This window comes from Colletotrichum karsti (assembly GCF_011947395.1).
Source record: "Colletotrichum karsti strain CkLH20 chromosome Unknown Scaffold45, whole genome shotgun sequence".
NCBI lineage: Eukaryota > Fungi > Ascomycota > Sordariomycetes > Glomerellales > Glomerellaceae > Colletotrichum > Colletotrichum karsti.
Genome location: NW_024065945.1, coordinates 131305 through 147559, shown reverse-complemented (window position 1 = coordinate 147559; position 16255 = coordinate 131305). Strand labels below are relative to the sequence as shown.

Below are 16255 nucleotides of genomic sequence, written 5' to 3'. Positions count from 1 at the left end.
CCTAGCTCACTGTCTCGAATTCATTCGTGGCCCAGAACGAGGCGTCCATCAAGTCCCACCGTCCATCGTCCAAAGGGTCCTCGTCACCAAATTCCAAGCCAGGGGGATCGAAGAAGTCGGTTGGTGGCGGAGCCGTCACTGCATTCCTGGCCTTGTCGTTCAGCTCCTTACAGGCACTGTGGATCTTCTTCAGTCGGTAGTCATCAGTTGCCTTGATGAGTCTCTCGAGTAGTAGTAAAGCCGACTCTACGTTGCTCTGGTCGGTAAATCGACATGAGTGATCAGGGTTGGCCAGGTTGTTGACCGTGATGAACATGATGCTCGTCAAGTAACCACACGATACTAGCCTAAAAGCGCAGTTAGATACTTTCAACCCGACGAATGAATGCGTCGCCACTTACCAAGTAAGAGCAGAGTCATTTTCCGGCGTTGCGGCATAGAGATGCATACAAGTCCTCGCCTCCTCGACAAGCTTCTCCCAGCATGTCGGAAGCTGTTCTGCAAAGGCCTCCGGAAGAATCTGCGGAGCCTGTCTCTTGCTGCAATTCAAAATCTCCTGGAGCCACTCCAAATGATGCGAGTCCGCGTAGTGCGTCGTCGCGATCAGCTGCAGATGCGTGTAGTGCAGCAGACACAGATATCTCAGGTATTCCGTCGACACAATCGCGGCGACCGTCTGCACTTTAAACTCTTCGGGGATCGTCTTCTCCCAGTTCTCGAGCATCTGTCGCAGTCGTTCCATGTTTTGTTGCCGTTCGGCCTCGGGAAGCTTCATGGCTCGCACCGATATCAGCATCGAGTAGATCTTGCCTTGGATGTATGCGAGCTGCACCCGGCAGCGGAAGTAGTTGAAGACCTGGCCCGAGAACCCGACGATGATGCCTGCGTTGTCAGGGGGTGTTTGGTCTGGTAGGTCCACGTCGATGTCGACGTCCTGGTGAATCGCCGGCTGGCTCGTCCGCATCGCACAGTCACGGTCCAGGATGTACGCGATCCAGAACACCCTTTGCCTCTGGATAATCTCCGCCGGTTCGTATTCATCATCTGGATGTGTATTCTTGGTGTAGAGTCTGAGACCATGGACGAGGCGCATGGCGGTGGCGACGATCATCGAAGCTGGGCGGGGGTCCGAAGATCCGTGGAAGACGAGAACGAGTCCGAGGACGACCTGCAGCGCCAGGAGATCCGGTTCGCCGATGACGAGCTCGTTCAGGGCTGACTGGACATTGTTGATGTAGCGCTGCATATTCTGCGTCTCTTGGGGACTCGAGGCGTAGGAATGCCGTTGAGCGAGTGCGAGGACGATGTTCACGGCTGCCCAGGCGTCTGTTTTCCGATATGCTGGGTAGGTATACCACCCGCGCAGCATCTTCATGAAGACTTGCTTGTCGAACAGGGGTAGCACCTGGTTCGACTTTTCGAAGTAGTCCTCGACGACGGGTAAGACCACCCGCAGAGGAGGCAAGGTCTTGGAGTTGTTGCCCGCCACGTGAATGCTATCCTGGTCTGTTGAGTAAGCTGGTGACTCTGTAGTTGCTGAATCGCCTCCAAGTCCCCAAAGCTGCTCTTCCTCCGAGCTGGAGAAGGTCTGCAGCGCCGAACTCGGGCGAATCCCCGAGCTTGGAGACGTCTGTTGTAGAGACTGTCCCTGACTGTTTTGCGCCTCAAGCTGCGCCAAACGAGCTTCCAGCATCTCGATCTTTTTCACACTGGAGGTCCTTAGCAAGGACATGCGCGTCTCGTCATGGGAGCGACTCACTGGTTGGGCTTCACAGCAGTGGCCCTTGTGGGCCCGGTGTAAGTGCATTCGGAGTTGTACAACTTGCAACCTGAACAGCGAGGCTGTTTCGCGTCGCACTTGATTTTCTTATTGTAACAAAGATCGCAGGCCTAGTTGTTGTCGATCGAGACATCGTGAGTCCTTTGTTCGGATGGCTCACTGTCGGATTCAGGGGCACTGACCTTCCTGCGTCTAACCCGCTTCGGCTTATTCGTTTCCATACTGATGAGAATGGAAGAGGTTCTCAACCTGCGTCTGTGCGACTTATTTCTTTCCTCTTCTAAATTATGATACGGTATTCAAGCAAGCCGATCGCTTCGAATAGGAATGTTACGTGTTGTTGGGCGCGAGAGAGAGATCAGTGTCAGCAAGACGTGGAGTTTCGGCATCATAGGCCTGCATGTGGGGACGTCAGCTTATTAATGCATCAGCAAACGGCTCGAAAAGGAAAAGTTGCATCCGTCGGAGGCAGCAGCGCCCATCCTGACATAAGCAGCTCGGCAAGAAGCAAAATCCTTCAAAATCATCTTGACTCCAAGTCGAGGCAGAGATCTTGCAACGCCTTGCAAGTCATTCTCGTCACCCATCAGCTATGAAAATCAAAAAATCGACGTTGGCCTGATTCGAACAGACGCTCCCGAAGGAACAAGATTTCTAGTCTTGCGCATTAGACCACTCTGCCACAACGCCAGCTGACCAACCACTGAATTGTGGGGTCCATGCTCAGCTTCGATGTCAATCAGTTCATGATGGGAACCGGAGGAATGAGAATCGGTCCCGGGGATTGATGATGTCGCGAACAAGAAATATCAAACTGGAATCGCCCAAGCTTTTGTCAAGTTATCAGACAGAAGTCTAAACTTCAGACTCTGGCGCACTTGCCGGACGGAAAGGCCCTGGAGATCGGATGAGTGTGGGGCGCCGGTCTCCTGCAGCATCCCGTCTCGGCGCCGCGGAGTTGGCGCAGATCTAACTCCGCGGAATTAAGCTACACATGAGCATCACTCGAGATAATTTAGTCGAGACAGCGCAGCAAATTCCATATCAATCATACTTGCAAACAAAATCAAGAAAGACAAGTCATCGTTCTTCATTATGTCGATGTACTGAATTGTCGCGGCCCATCGCCGGACCACGAAGTGCGTCATCTGAACCCCTGATTCCCGAATACCCCTCCATCAGTCCAATAAGCCTTGTTCTTGCGGGTTGAAAGCCTGATGGGTGGTTCTCGACTCGGCGTCGCATATAGTTTCGATTCGTTCCGCGTGAGGCTTTCCCGTCCTCTTTCCGGCGTTTGCGGTGGCACTACATACGATAGTTAGCACGGCAGAACACGTTGAGAGAAGCGTATGTGGTGAGAAAATACTGACTTGTCAGCACGACGTTCATCATCCTTTCCCTGCGCTTCAAGCGCGCTGTTGAGCACATCGATGGCCAGCAGCAAGTTGCTTCGAGTGCAGTTTCGTTGGTTGGCTTCAGCCGCATCCTGGCTCTCTCGAATCTGCTGGTAGAGGGAGACTGCCTCTATGGCATGGGCGATGTATTCGTGTGGATCTCTGGACAGACCCTGGGAAGATCTGGCAAGGAGAAGGCTCATGCTTGCCTTGTGCTCCAGGCTCAGGCGCGGCTCAGACAGAATATTCGTCGCCATGGTCTGGGAGACCTCCTTGAGGTCTTCGAGGTAGGCCTCCCAAGCCGAGTCACAGACGTGGCCGAACAGTCCTGTGAGAGAGTTAGTGCAAGTCTTGGGGTCATTTGGCCTGAACATACCACCCGCGTCGCTGGGCTTGGGCTGCTCGGGCGTAGATGTCTGCTGGTCGGCAACCATTTGCGCAAGATTCTCCGCCACGGCAAGCACAAACTCGCGTTCGTTCTTGATCCTGTATGTGAAGTCGGCGTATCTCTTCATTGGCAGCTATCGGACGAAAGCGCGCGCTATGTAGCTGCGCAACCTCGCTTCCTTTTCCGCAACCGGACTCAAGGCATGGAAAGCGAAGCTCAGGGTGTCCACCCAGAAACTCATCAGCTCGCTGTTGCTGATGTCCTCTTCAGACCACTTCAAGTCATCGTTTGTCGTGAGCCAAGCCACAAGGTCGTTGTAGATAGTGATCTCCAACTCGCTATTGTCGAACTTCGCGGAGAGCTGGTAGACTTTGACGTAACCGGTCAACCAGCGGCAATCTGTGGGAGTACCACATTTGGGGAGACGCGTTGTTTCTCCCATACTCTGGACGTACGCCAGGTGCAGATAAACTCCCAAAAAGAAAGGGTCGATGTCGTCTTTGAAGTCGATAATCTTCGGCTGAGACTTCTCTTCGCAAGGGCCGCTCAAAAGCTTCTTGAAATAGGTGGACGCTGACGTCAAAACGTTCTCGTCGGCAGAGAGAACTCTGCCTCCAGCCCTGAGGATTACTTCTCCCGGGCCCGGCTCATTGGTTGTGCTGATAATGTGATTGCGTTAGATGAAGATTCAAATAAATCCGGGCTTCCTGGTTTAAGGTATTTATACTTACTCAACGAGAAAGGGCTGAGCCTTCTTTGCCATAGCTTGGAAGAACTCGTCGGTAAATTTGGCTCTGGAGTTTCCAGAATCATCTTTGACCTCGTGCTTGGCCATGCCAGGCTTTTCGTCGCAGGTATTGCTGCTGTCCTTCATCTTCTGTTCCCTGAGCGCGCCAGTGCCAGAAAGGGGTTTTGTTGATGAGGATCGCACACTCTGCTGCTGGTTTTGTTGGCGGGTGATGATGAGACCGAGTTGTGTGAAGATTTGCTGGCATGAAGAGCCTCACCTGGGGTGTTGAGTAAAGAAAGAAACGGATAATGGAGGGTGAAAGGAAACGGGTGAGGTTGTTCAGCTAAGGGCTCAGCCAATGAAAGAGCACAAAACATACAAGAGATAAACATCAGTCAAGATTCAGATGGAAGGAGCAGGTTGGCATGTGGTCGCGCAAGTTCCTTCCTTCTAATATCGACTGAATTACAGACACTCCCAAAAAAGGATTTTCAGTTGGTGCAAATTTCGAGATAAACCTCTTTTCTTGGGTGTTCTAGATCTAGTATCAACAAGATATGCATTAAATGTCTCGCTATTTTAGCTTCAGCTTCATGGAATAGATGTAAGGTTGATAGCCCACCACATCTCGACTTTTTATCGCACGCTGACTTTGCATCTTGCGAGACAGAGGACACTGCTTCTAAATTTTGAGTACATAGAGACATCATGGAAGGTCCCCTCATATTTACATACTAAGTACGTCCTTCACAGCCGTCGAGGCAGCACTTTGCACAGCCTAAGGACGCTGGAGATGGACATGGTCATAAATAGCTCTATGTCAGAATGTGAGAAAGGCAATTGAGATTGATCTGCGTATTTTACTTCTGGCGACCATATTCATACTCAGATCCCCTCACGACCTAGCGAGACCCGTCCCAATTTTCAACCTTCCACCATCTAGGGTCCCCCCAAAACGCCAGGTTCAGACTTTTTACTTCACACAGAGTTTTCTTGACAAAAAAGCGAGAGATCTCTCTAGGTTGTTGCGCCTTCCTTCTTCGCTTACTTGGGACGCGTTCCTCATTTTTTTCTTCACCTCACTTCTTCACCTTTCCCACAACCATCACCGCGCCTCCACCTTGAGGTATAAAATCCCACCACCCTGCCCTCTTCGACGTTGTCTTGCCCACAACACAACTAGATCACAACAGCTAGTCTATTCACAAACAACAACAATCCATCTTCGCCCAAGACAGTCGATCTCATCTCTCCATCGACAACATGAGCATCGCTTGGGGAAATGTCGGCAATGCCGAAGACCACTCGCCCGGTCCCACCCAAAAGAACCGACAGTCACCGAAGTCCAACCTTCAGGCCTCTCGCCTGTTTTGGCAGTCGTAAGTTTCCGACCCTACGCCGCGATTGTTCGCCGTATACAATGATTCACAGTTCTGACTCGTTTGTTTCCAGGGATCCTTACAACTTCGTCATTCTGCAGGCCGGTGGCGAGAGGTTTCACTTTCCCAAGTCCATTCTCGTCAAGAACTCGCAGAAGCTAGCCTCCATGATCAGTAGCTCCACGAACGAGAAGAACAAGCCCGCGACTATCGACTTCCCCGGCATCGATCAAATCATCCTTGGCACTTACCTTCACCTTACCTACTGCTCTGAGACCAACGTCCTCAATGACGACACTGAATTCATGGACAACCCCAATGACCTCCAGCTCGTTATTCGGCTGTATCAGTTCACTGAGCGATTCGAGGACTACAAACTGGCCGACTGGCTGTACGACAGGATACGATTCATTACGCCTAAGCTCGATGACGGCGATGTCCTTCAGGGCCCGTCCAAGCTTGAATGGATCAAGATCTACAAGGATGCTTTCAACGCTCTTGACCAAAAATATGACGAGCATTGTGAGTTGGCTTGGATAATTTCTGGGGGTTTCTGCCGGTTCATCTCTCTCCACGACATGGAACGCGACATCCGTCTCATCGATGACAGCCCCGCCTTGGTTCGCGCTCTCTTCCTGCGCCTGGCCAGGGAAAACTCCCACGAGCCTCTTCCTTCTTTTGAGTCTGAAGCTGCGTCCACTGATCGCGAGACGCTTGCGGGCTCTACCTGGGGCGTCAAGGCTGCCTCTGCTCCTGCCGCCAAGCAGACTGGCGATGACTGGAACGTCTACCAAGAGTCTTCTAGTGCCGACATGTGGCCTGCTGCTTGCTACGAGTCCGTTGGTACTGACAAGGCTGCCCCCGGCCAGGCTTCGAGTTCCGCCACTGTGCACTCCACGAACGATGATTGGGGCACGGGCGTTGCGACCCCATCTTCTTCGACCTCCTCTGAGTACAACGAATTCTCTTGGCTTCCTGTTCGTTCCGCCAAGAAGGTCTCCAACGACGGCTGGGGTCCTCCTTCGACTGAGAACCAGGACATTCCCAAGAAGGTCTCCAACGGCGGCTGGGGTACCACCGCGACTGAGGACGAGGACAGCACTTGGAAGCCTGCCTCCGGTGCCACCTGGGGTGCTTCAGGCAGCGGTTATGCTGCAGACAGCTGGTAGAAAGCTGCAGCTCTTGGATCTGGAATATGGAACTCCTGGACATGGACATTTTGGTCCCATAGAGAATATTGGTAGATGATGGAAGCAAAGTGGTAGACAGACTACAGAATAGAGAAGACTTTTGCTTTCATTTCTCGCGGAATTCTTTGACCTTACTTATGATACTGATCAGCCTAGTTCAAACGTCTTCCTTGTTCCGCCTGTCAAAGCCGCAGCTAAGTTGGATGATGCCAGACGTGCCGTCTTTCTTTGTTTGCTCTCGTCCTTGTCAATTTGATGGACACATACAGAAGGCCGCAGTCAAGTCCTCTCTCCATATAGATATTCTCAAAATTCCAACGGGAGCTCCCATTTTCCATCGGCATTTCTGACCCACTTCAAAAAGCTGGCGACAATCCTCCATCCACATTCATCCCATTTCCTCCTCGGCATCATTCTCACAGAAGTCTTGAGACACCGAATAATCCCGTGAAAACGAAAACGCCATCAGCGAAGATTTCCAAGACCACGGCCACGACGACCACGACCACGGTGCCAACGGCAATACCAACGAATACCCCAAGACCGACTAAGTCGGACCACAGCTGCCACGAAGATACCCGAGTCAACGTAATCATGGATTCCACTTCTGGTTCCCTTCCAGCTGGCTGGTTCGAGGAGGTTCGCAAGGCTGCTCGAGCTAACAATGATGCTCGAACTGACAAGGCTGCTCGAGCCGACAAGGCTACTCGAGCTGACAAGGCTCCTCAAAAGGAGAAAGTCAGCGCTGCTTGGCTCTTTCTTGCACCGTGAGCAGTCACCGTGTGCATCTAGTTGAAGCCCCAGTCCCACTAACACACAGAACCAGCGAACCCTCCGACCTCGTCACCCTGAACTGCGGCGGCAAGACCTTCCGCTTCAACAAGGCCATGCTCACCAAGAACTCCGAGTACTTCCGCGCCTGCCTCACCAACGCCTCCTTCACCGAGGGCCAGACCTCCACCATCGACTTCGACGACGACATCGACCCCGAGCACCTGGGCATCTACCTCCACCTCGTCTACTCCAAGGCCACCGGCTTCGAGGTCCACCTCGCCAGCCTCCAGAACCTGAGCGAGCCCAGAGACCTCCGCGCCCTCGTCAAGGTCTACCAGCTCGCCGACCGCTTCCTCAACGAAGACCTCCGTCTCGACATGGCCAACCTCATCCTGAACACCGCCGACAAGCTCGCGCACAAGGACGCGGGCGGACTTTTGATGACGGAGGAGAAGCGGATCTGGTGGCTCAAGAACTTCAAGAACGGCTTCGAGGCTTTGGACAAGCACAACCCCGACCAGATCCGACTCCGCTGCGATCTCGCCGCCGCCTTCGCTCGGGGATTCCCGTCCGAGCACTTGAGACCCATCGTCTACCTCATTGAGGACAATCAGGAGTTCTTGCGCGAGCTGTTTCTAGCCATGGCGGAGAGAGTCTCCTTGCTGCAGGATGAGGCCTCCAAGAACTTGAAGTCGATACAGAGGGGCATTGGCTTGTTCGGCCGCTCTTTGGACAATAGCGATTATACTGCGTATGCTTGAAGGGTGCAGGTGTGTAAGATACTAGCTTGCTTGTAAAGTTTGGTCATTGAGATTTGGTACTGGATGGAGTGTTTCCTGGGTGGCTGGTGTGGTGTGTCTACTGTACATACCAGCCCGCGGCAAAACTCCTGGAAACTCAAAATGCCTAGAGAGGGCCCTTCTCAGAGAAGTGAATGTGAAAAAGAAGATTCGGACAGGTATTCGCATGATAAGAAGCCCTCTCACATGCTTAGTTAGAGAGGACCATTATCAATTCATACTACAGTCTCTTACCTCGATCGAAATTCCAGCATTATTGCGCCTGTGCCTTCCTTTAGTGATACATAGTTTGGCTCAGTTTATGCGGCGGATCGGCCCCAATCTGTTCAAAAGAGAGAAGTTCCCGAGCTGGGGGCCAATCTTAGCCCTAAGCGCCTTATTGTCGGTCAGAACCTTTTTCCATATGACCAGATTGTAAGGGCGGCATTGTATTGCGCGGCATATTTCATTTGTTTGTTGGCCTCCACGAGCTTCTTGTTCTTAGCTTGGAGGTCGGCGTTGGCAGAAATGAGGTGATCAAGAACCGCCAATCTGAACGCTTCATCGACAAGTCGCACATTGGCCCCGCTGTCGTCTTCCAAAAACAGTCGACAGAAGGTCTCAACAATGTCTCCGCGAAGCTCTTTCTCTTCGTCAACATTATCATTCAACGCGTGATAACCATCCAGAAAGTTTCCGATCCACCAGCTGCTGTTGTTGACAACGTTATGCTTTTCGTCGCCGGCGGGCACTGTCATTGCGGCCTTGATTGCGGCCTTGATTGCGGCCTTGATCGCGCCGTTGAGGGCGTGTCTGACGTTCTTGTTTATGAATCGATGGGCCAACTGGTAGGCGTCGACCAGCAGCGGGAGATCGTTGGGTTCTGGTAGGGCTTGACGGTCGATGCATGGCATTGATCGCGTGGACACCTGGAGGTCAAACCACAGGTAGACGCCGAGGCTCCCTGGATTGACATTGTGGAGTTCGATGGAGGTTGATAATGTCTCGCTAGATTGGCTCAGGGGTTTTTCGAGGCAGGAGGCAAAGTACTCCGAGTTCCTGACAACCATGTCCTTCGGGACGACGAAGGTTTTTGCGCCCCCGCAGTGAAGAATTACGTCGCTCCTGGGGCTCAGATCAGCCAGGTACATTTCTAAGAGGCCATCAAGGCTGGTGTTGGAGTATGGAAGGGGACGTGAGGGCGACTGACTGTTGTAGGAAGAGCGTAGTCACGTCAAAACTCCCCTTCGCAGCCGAGACTGCAGCTGACGCTGTGGGAGAATCCGCATTGCTCATTTTGACCCAGTTTCGGTGGCCTGTGTTGTGGGAAGAAGAAGGCGAAAGCAAGGCAGAAGGACGGGACGATTTAGGTTCATATGTTGGCGGGTGAGGGTGGGGAGTCTATAGCGAAAATTCAAACTAAGCAGCCCGAAGTCATAAAAGTAAGAGAAAGCACGTATGAAACCTTCTGAGCTCCCCGCGACTGAATCTTCTATTGCAAGCCATAGAGATGTAGACGAGCTTATAGAAGATCTCAGCCAGAACTCGAATACCAAGATAGAAAATGGAATTCGCCAGCTCAAGCGATACCTATTCGGTGCAACACCAGGCCTACAGATATCCTAGGCTTCGACTTTGTGTTTGATCATGAGGAAATTAACTTTGCTTCAGACCCAGCATTCTTACCTTGATAACTGACAGTCTTTCTACGTTAGGAATCGACTTTTTCTTTAAGACATTTGCCAACCGCGTATTTTCCCATCTTCTCTCTTCTCTACAATCTCCTCTTTTAAACCGCCAGCATGAGTAAACCTCAAAGCCAAGCCGAACTGCCATGGTACAGGTACTCGAACGTCTTCAATATCGAAAACACCGGCCATACCGTTATTGTCAATTGCAAAGGAACCCGGTTCAGCCTTCACCTTGGCATCATCGGTGAACACTCAGAGTACTTTCAAAGATGCTTCAAACACCCTTTCAAAGAAAGGGCTTCCGCAGAAGTCACGATCGACCACCTCGACCCGCAGACACTGGGCGTGTACTTTAATCTAGTCTACCGCCTCGCCTCGCAGCCCGCCACGACGACAACAACAACAAGCAAAGGCGATCGCGCAGCCGCTCCGCATCTCGTCATCCCGACCTCCTTCTGGTACGACGGCACCCTGTCACAGATCATCAACCTCCACGACACGTGCGATTACCTCCTGGACGCCCGGCTGATGCATTACGTCCGGGAGACCATCTATAATTTCCTCAACTACTGGCGCCATCGCAGCCAGAACTCCCAGCGCTCCGGCAAACTCATGACTTTCCGCAGCTTTGCGGAGGCGTACGACCTTTGCGACGGCGCGGGAGCTCTTCCAGGAACGGATTCTCAAGGCGTTCACTTCTGGTGTCACTCCGAGCGAGTGGAAGTCGGAGGCGGATACCATCATAGGCCACCCAAAATTCGTGCTCGAGGTCAGCAAGTTATTTATCTCGAAGCTGGTACAGCTGGGCAGATTGAAGGATATGAATTGACGGATGATTTCTGTTCGAGATAAACCGCAAAGTTTTGTCTAGGGGAGGAGACATAATCCAAGCCGGATGAAACTAAATACGGTCTCATCGTAAGAAGTCCAGGGGCTCTACATAGATTTATCCTTATAAACTAAAATAAGTATGCGTTTAGAAGTCCACGAAAGGTATAAAACTGCTCGTAACTCCAGAGTTTCTGCGACTTCCATAGTGAAGGACCAGCCCAGGAAGTACGTTTTCATGATCATTTCATGGCTATAGAAGTGTAGATTTGGTTCCGTTATACAACGTACTCCTCGGCGCGTCAGAATATCATTAAAGTGTTTGCTTTGTAAAGTTTTCTGACCAAAACTTTGATGTCAATTTTTTGGATTAGCTGGTTCTTCTGAATTTGATTCATATCTCCGATTCAACGTCCAACAAGGTGGCGGCTCTTGCATTATTGCAGCTTGGTTTTCCCGGTTCGCGGCAAAAGCAACCGGGTAAGTAATAGGTAATAAGGTGGCTTTCCTTCATCTATCTCCGAAGGCGAGTGATTGAGTGAAAGTTTGTTGCCTAGATATCCTATATAAGGAGTCCCGGTCTCTCCTCAGATGTTTCTTCTCGATACAAACAAACCATACATGTTCTTCATCGCCTGTCAATACATTCAGACACATACACACGTACAAAACCATTTCGAGTCTCGCATTCTCGCACTATACTTTTCGACGAAGACCTTTTACACAACCACTTACACGACCATACTTCATTTTCAACATGAATCGCAACAATACCCACAACAACATTGTCCAGGCTGAATATGCCGAGGCCTTTGCCATACAAAACCAAAACGACATGGTGCAGATATACTGCGGACTCCAAGGCAAACGCTTCGGTGCCAACAAAAGAAATTTGATGAGGCACTCTCTCTATTTCTATTCAGCATTGGATGGGGTCGATTCCGGAACACCGATCTATCTCGAGGACCAGGACACAACCATCTTCGGCCTGTACTTGCTTTTCGACCACCGGCTGTGCCTCGACTTGACTCCGGAACGTTCTACCCCTTTCTACGACAACAGGAAAGACTCTTGGGAAAGAACCGCCACTCTCACGCAGATGATCCAGCTTTTCGAGATGTGCCAGGATCTGGAGAACGAAATCCTCGGTACACACACCTACGAGCTGATCATGACGGTTTGCCAGCAATGGCCGTCGATGTACAAGAAGCCAGTTAACATCGATTCACAAAGAGATTTCGATACCGCAAACTGGTGTCTACGGTCCTTTTCTGAAGCCTACGAGCACTGCCTGCAGAATGAAGATCTCAGAGACATCTTTTGTGCCAACATCATCGAGGGCTTCGCCGAAGGCCTTCACGAGAGAGACGGGCACTCCTGGTGCATCTTCGTCTTGGACTTCCCCAGCTTCTCCTCCCAGGTCGACAGACAGTACTTCAACCATGATTCTGGGTGCTGGTGCTCGTGGTGCATGGAGGACAGAGATGCGCGCCATTCTCGCCAGACAGCTGGTATGGGAGGTTGGGCGCCACAACCGAATCGATATCGCGGTAGTGACTCTTCATATGATGTCTGGCACACCGGAGGGGAGCCCTTTGACTACCAGGCCCTGTACTCGTACTGGTAGGGCAGGGACCTCTGTGTCGGGTATGGTATGGGCGGCGAGGGCGGATTTGCTTCTGGCTTGGATATCGCTGGTAGGATGAGAAGATCATGTAGACCGGTGTGTACGTTATTGGCGAGTTGGAGGAGTTGGTGCACATACTTGTTACGGTATGGTTGTTCATAATATTTCTTTCGAATCCAAATCTAGATACAAAAAGATTTCGCTGTTACCTTGAAATTGAGGAACCTTTCTGGGAGAGAGGACGGCAGGGCGTCTTTTTCTCTTCTGGATTATTCCTTCCTCTTTATTCCGACAAAAGTGAGGAAGGTGCTGGGAAGACCCGTCCCCATCAGTTCCTTCCTTCCCCTCCACTCTGGACTTTCATTCCTCCTCAACGTCAACACCAGAAAATCCTGCGTGATACTTCCACAACAACTACAACAATGTCGACAGAGTCGGCGGCGAACATGGAAGACGAAGTCGAGAAAGACATCAACGACACCAGCGGCGTCGCAGAGGACAGCAATGCATCGACTGCTGCTGTTGCTCCTAAGAAGCCACGACCTCGCATCGACACTGTGGACGTCGATTGGCTGTTCTCTGACCAGTGAGCTTGCCGTTATTCCCCACGCATGTGTACTAAACTGACATGTGACGAAACAGAGGCGATAGCCCGTTTGTTACCATCAAGTGCGGCGATGACCACAAGTCCTTCGTGGTACTGAAGTCGATCTTGACGAGGAACTCCGACTTCTTCCAGAAGTGCCTCAATGAGCCCTGGACCGAGTCGCGGTCGTCAACTGTCCACCTCCCCGACGTCAAACCCGAATACATGGAGCTCTACCTCAGACTTGCGACGCGGCAAGCACTCCTGAATACCGCCTTGCAGACCGAATCTCTCGTACAGCTTCACGACTTTTTATGCAACAACCGCCTCGTTCATTTTCTGATGTTCTACAAGACTTGCGATTATTTGCAAAACAGAGAGTTGGCCAAGGGCGTTCAAGATTTGTTCTTCGAATTCATGCGTAATCATACGAGTCCCAAGGTCGAAGAAAGGTGGAAGCCCTACTTCCAAACCTTCGCTCATTGCTTCGATTTGCTGGAGCCCGGTCACACCATACAACGCCGACTGCAACGCTTCTTGGTCAAGATTTTCTGCGATCGGGTTTCCTCTGAAATCTACTTCACACACTGCAAGGTCCTTAAAAACCGTCACGCTTTCGTCTTCGAGGTCACTCAGCAGTTCGCACTCAACGCCATGTGGAAAGATGCATCGACCAAAGCAAAGGCAGACAAACACAAGACGCAGCGTATGAGTGTGGATGACGATTCAGAGGCGGAGGAGTAAGTAGGGCTTCGTGAATACACACTGGGAAGTCGAGACAGGAAGACACAACTGCGGCGAGGTTGGGCGCCCAGATCCATCAAGGACAGCTATAGCAGAGATTCGGGAGATCAACAGACACAGGTCTTGGCAGGCCTTCATCATACTTCGTGCCAGTTCTTACGTGAATAAATACCCAAACTCCTGTCTTCTTCGGTAGGTATATCTGCGAGCTACAGCCTGATCCAAACTAGAGTGTCCATTTGCGCCAAGACATCACTCGCAAATCCTTGCCTGAATGTCAGCTGAGAGGCACAGCTGATATCCTGCAGCCAAATGGATATGTAGAAATGAACCGAGGTATCATTGGATAATTCCCAGGCAGTGCAACCACACCCACATGAAGTCCTTGGTAAGCCAGGCCGCAACTATGGTCTTGAATTCGCCCAAGGCTTTCCTGGTACTTCCGGGTAGCATATGAGACCCACGCGAACTTTCCCCTCTTTTTGTTTTCTTCTCATTTCATTTCCTTTCCTCTTATCCTATTGCGTATTTGAATTCTCGGGTAGAAAGGTACCTCGATCTGTTTCCTTACGATTATTGAAAGCCCCTCGCTCCATTTGCAAGCGACAGCACTTCTTTTGATTATTCCGATATTACTGCCAATTATCGGCAGAAGTCAGAGCATATGGGAAAGCTCATAACACTTGTCGACCCTACGGAGGCACAAGTCGAGTACGTCTTCTCCTGCCCATGATTTGAAGTTCGCGTAGCCAAGACTAACCTTCCATGGGGCATGTCCAGCATAGTCGCTGTTCATGGATGGTATCCTGGAACGGACCCCAACTCTGGGGCCTACACAGCAGAAGAGAATGCTTTCGAAAGGTGGACCAAAGATGGAAAGCTATGGCTCAGAGACTTTCTCCCGTTGAAAGTGCCTACGGCCAGAGTCATGATTTACGCCTATGACCCATGCGCCTTAGACTTCGATGCACTCTCCTGTGTGTATCAATTGCTAGATTCACTGCTTAGCAAGCGAATGGTAGTGAAACCAATGGATGAACTGCTTCGAAGTACAATTAGGCTGACCAGTCTAGTATGGTTCCAAACGCCCACTCATATATATTGCTCATAGCTTGGGGGGTGTCCTTGTCGAACATGTAAGTTAATAATTATGCTCAAATGTAGTTTGGTGGCTGATCTCAGACGTATTCATAAGGCAATCATCATTTCACGGGTTTACCATCAAAGTAAAGACCTCTTTGAAGCAACTCACAGATTCGTTTTCTTCGCAACTCCCCAGAAAGGAGACCTAACAGTTGTCGCGAGAAAACTGTCACTACCTGAATGTTCACTTTCTGAACTTCATCAATTGCCTCAATTTCACGGGGCAATAGAGGAAGAATTGAAAGGCTTTTTGAGAGGTTCTAGAGTCTTGAGCGTATGTGAGGCTGAAGGGTCGTCCGCATTCCTTTCACAGTCTCGTGATGTGGTAATTACTAATGTCCCCCTTCAGACACTTGGGTATTGGGTACTTCTGCTAACAATTCTAGGTTGTTCGCGAGATACACAGCGCATTCCACGACACGACGATAACAGAGACAATCCTGCGATTTCCCCTCGCACATGAAGATATCTGCAGGTTCTCTAATGCAGATGATCCGAATTACGAGGTCATAGAAGCAGAAATCATCAGCATGTGCAATGCTGTCCTTCCAAACGAGTTGGATCAACTGCTGGAATTAGACGATCTTAATCGACTCAAACGGCTTATGGAGAGCAACATCGGTCGGTTTGCAGTTGGAAAATGGGCATGGATAGCCGACCTTCAACGAGCGGGCTGCAAGCCCACAGAGATTGCCGGTCTCATCTACGAAGGGATTCGTGATGCACCTTGGATATTCTTCGAGCCTTCGGTTCCTCCCCAGGTGGAAATCAAAGTTGGACATCATCTGGAAGGATGTTCGCATTCACTCGAGGAGCGCATCAAAGCCTTGCCACTGGACCGAAAAGGGAAACAGAGCGGTGATCCTACTTACGCAGAGAGGGCTATCGAGGCACTTCTCTCTATAGCCAAGACACAAGACGTGCCTGAGTCGCAAAGCACTGAAACAAAATCTTTCGTCAGAAACAAACGACGAATAGACAAGTCCACCATTGCAAACTACAATCAGGTGGAAGCTCGGTTGTCGGAGTCTGCGCGAAGGCTTGGGTTGAACTCAAGCACAGCGATCAAGTCCATGGAACAAACCTCGTATACTAGCCCTACAACATCTCGGCCCATTGATTTGCCAACTGGCGACGACACTATCCGAAGGCTTCTTGAAGAACTCTGTGGTCTAGGTGGCATTGCCCCAAGGTCTCGAGACCGGAGCTCTTGGCACGGAAA

At 50.9% G+C, this 16255-nt stretch overlaps 8 protein-coding genes across 8 annotated transcripts; 5 read left to right on the top strand and 3 right to left on the bottom strand.

The window, feature by feature from the left end:
• Window position 1: 1 nt before the first annotated feature.
• On the bottom strand, window positions 2-1821 carry CkaCkLH20_11060 (uncharacterized protein; the record flags this gene model as incomplete). Its single annotated transcript, XM_038893774.1, has 3 exons — window positions 2-347; window positions 402-1709; window positions 1760-1821. The coding sequence occupies 3 exons, from the start codon at window positions 1819-1821 to the stop codon at window positions 2-4; spliced, it is 1716 nt and encodes a 571-aa protein (XP_038740874.1).
• A 1137-nt stretch (window positions 1822-2958) lies between these two features.
• CkaCkLH20_11059 (uncharacterized protein) lies at window positions 2959-4436 on the bottom strand (the record flags this gene model as incomplete). The annotated part of the gene is made up of 5 exons (XM_038893773.1): window positions 2959-3085; window positions 3151-3502; window positions 3551-3695; window positions 3792-4221; window positions 4294-4436. 5 exons carry the CDS (start codon window positions 4434-4436, stop codon window positions 2959-2961), a joined length of 1197 nt encoding a protein of 398 aa, XP_038740873.1.
• Window positions 4437-5555: 1119 nt separating this feature from the next.
• Window positions 5556-6840, top strand: CkaCkLH20_11058 (uncharacterized protein; the record flags this gene model as incomplete). The annotated part of the gene is made up of 2 exons (XM_038893772.1): window positions 5556-5671; window positions 5745-6840. The coding sequence occupies 2 exons, from the start codon at window positions 5556-5558 to the stop codon at window positions 6838-6840; spliced, it is 1212 nt and encodes a 403-aa protein (XP_038740872.1).
• A 615-nt stretch (window positions 6841-7455) lies between these two features.
• Window positions 7456-8396, top strand: CkaCkLH20_11057 (uncharacterized protein; the record flags this gene model as incomplete). Its single annotated transcript, XM_038893771.1, has 2 exons — window positions 7456-7628; window positions 7688-8396. 2 exons carry the CDS (start codon window positions 7456-7458, stop codon window positions 8394-8396), a joined length of 882 nt encoding a protein of 293 aa, XP_038740871.1.
• Window positions 8397-8821: 425 nt separating this feature from the next.
• On the bottom strand, window positions 8822-9710 carry CkaCkLH20_11056 (uncharacterized protein; the record flags this gene model as incomplete). Its single annotated transcript, XM_038893770.1, has 2 exons — window positions 8822-9539; window positions 9625-9710. The coding sequence occupies 2 exons, from the start codon at window positions 9708-9710 to the stop codon at window positions 8822-8824; spliced, it is 804 nt and encodes a 267-aa protein (XP_038740870.1).
• A 506-nt stretch (window positions 9711-10216) lies between these two features.
• On the top strand, window positions 10217-10957 carry CkaCkLH20_11055 (uncharacterized protein; the record flags this gene model as incomplete). Its single annotated transcript, XM_038893769.1, has 1 exon — window positions 10217-10957. The coding sequence occupies one exon, from the start codon at window positions 10217-10219 to the stop codon at window positions 10955-10957; it is 741 nt and encodes a 246-aa protein (XP_038740869.1).
• A 733-nt stretch (window positions 10958-11690) lies between these two features.
• Window positions 11691-12560, top strand: CkaCkLH20_11054 (uncharacterized protein; the record flags this gene model as incomplete). Its single annotated transcript, XM_038893768.1, has 1 exon — window positions 11691-12560. One exon carries the CDS (start codon window positions 11691-11693, stop codon window positions 12558-12560), a length of 870 nt encoding a protein of 289 aa, XP_038740868.1.
• A 422-nt stretch (window positions 12561-12982) lies between these two features.
• CkaCkLH20_11053 (uncharacterized protein) lies at window positions 12983-13890 on the top strand (the record flags this gene model as incomplete). Its single annotated transcript, XM_038893767.1, has 2 exons — window positions 12983-13146; window positions 13203-13890. 2 exons carry the CDS (start codon window positions 12983-12985, stop codon window positions 13888-13890), a joined length of 852 nt encoding a protein of 283 aa, XP_038740867.1.
• Between the last annotated feature and the right edge of the window lie 2365 nt (window positions 13891-16255).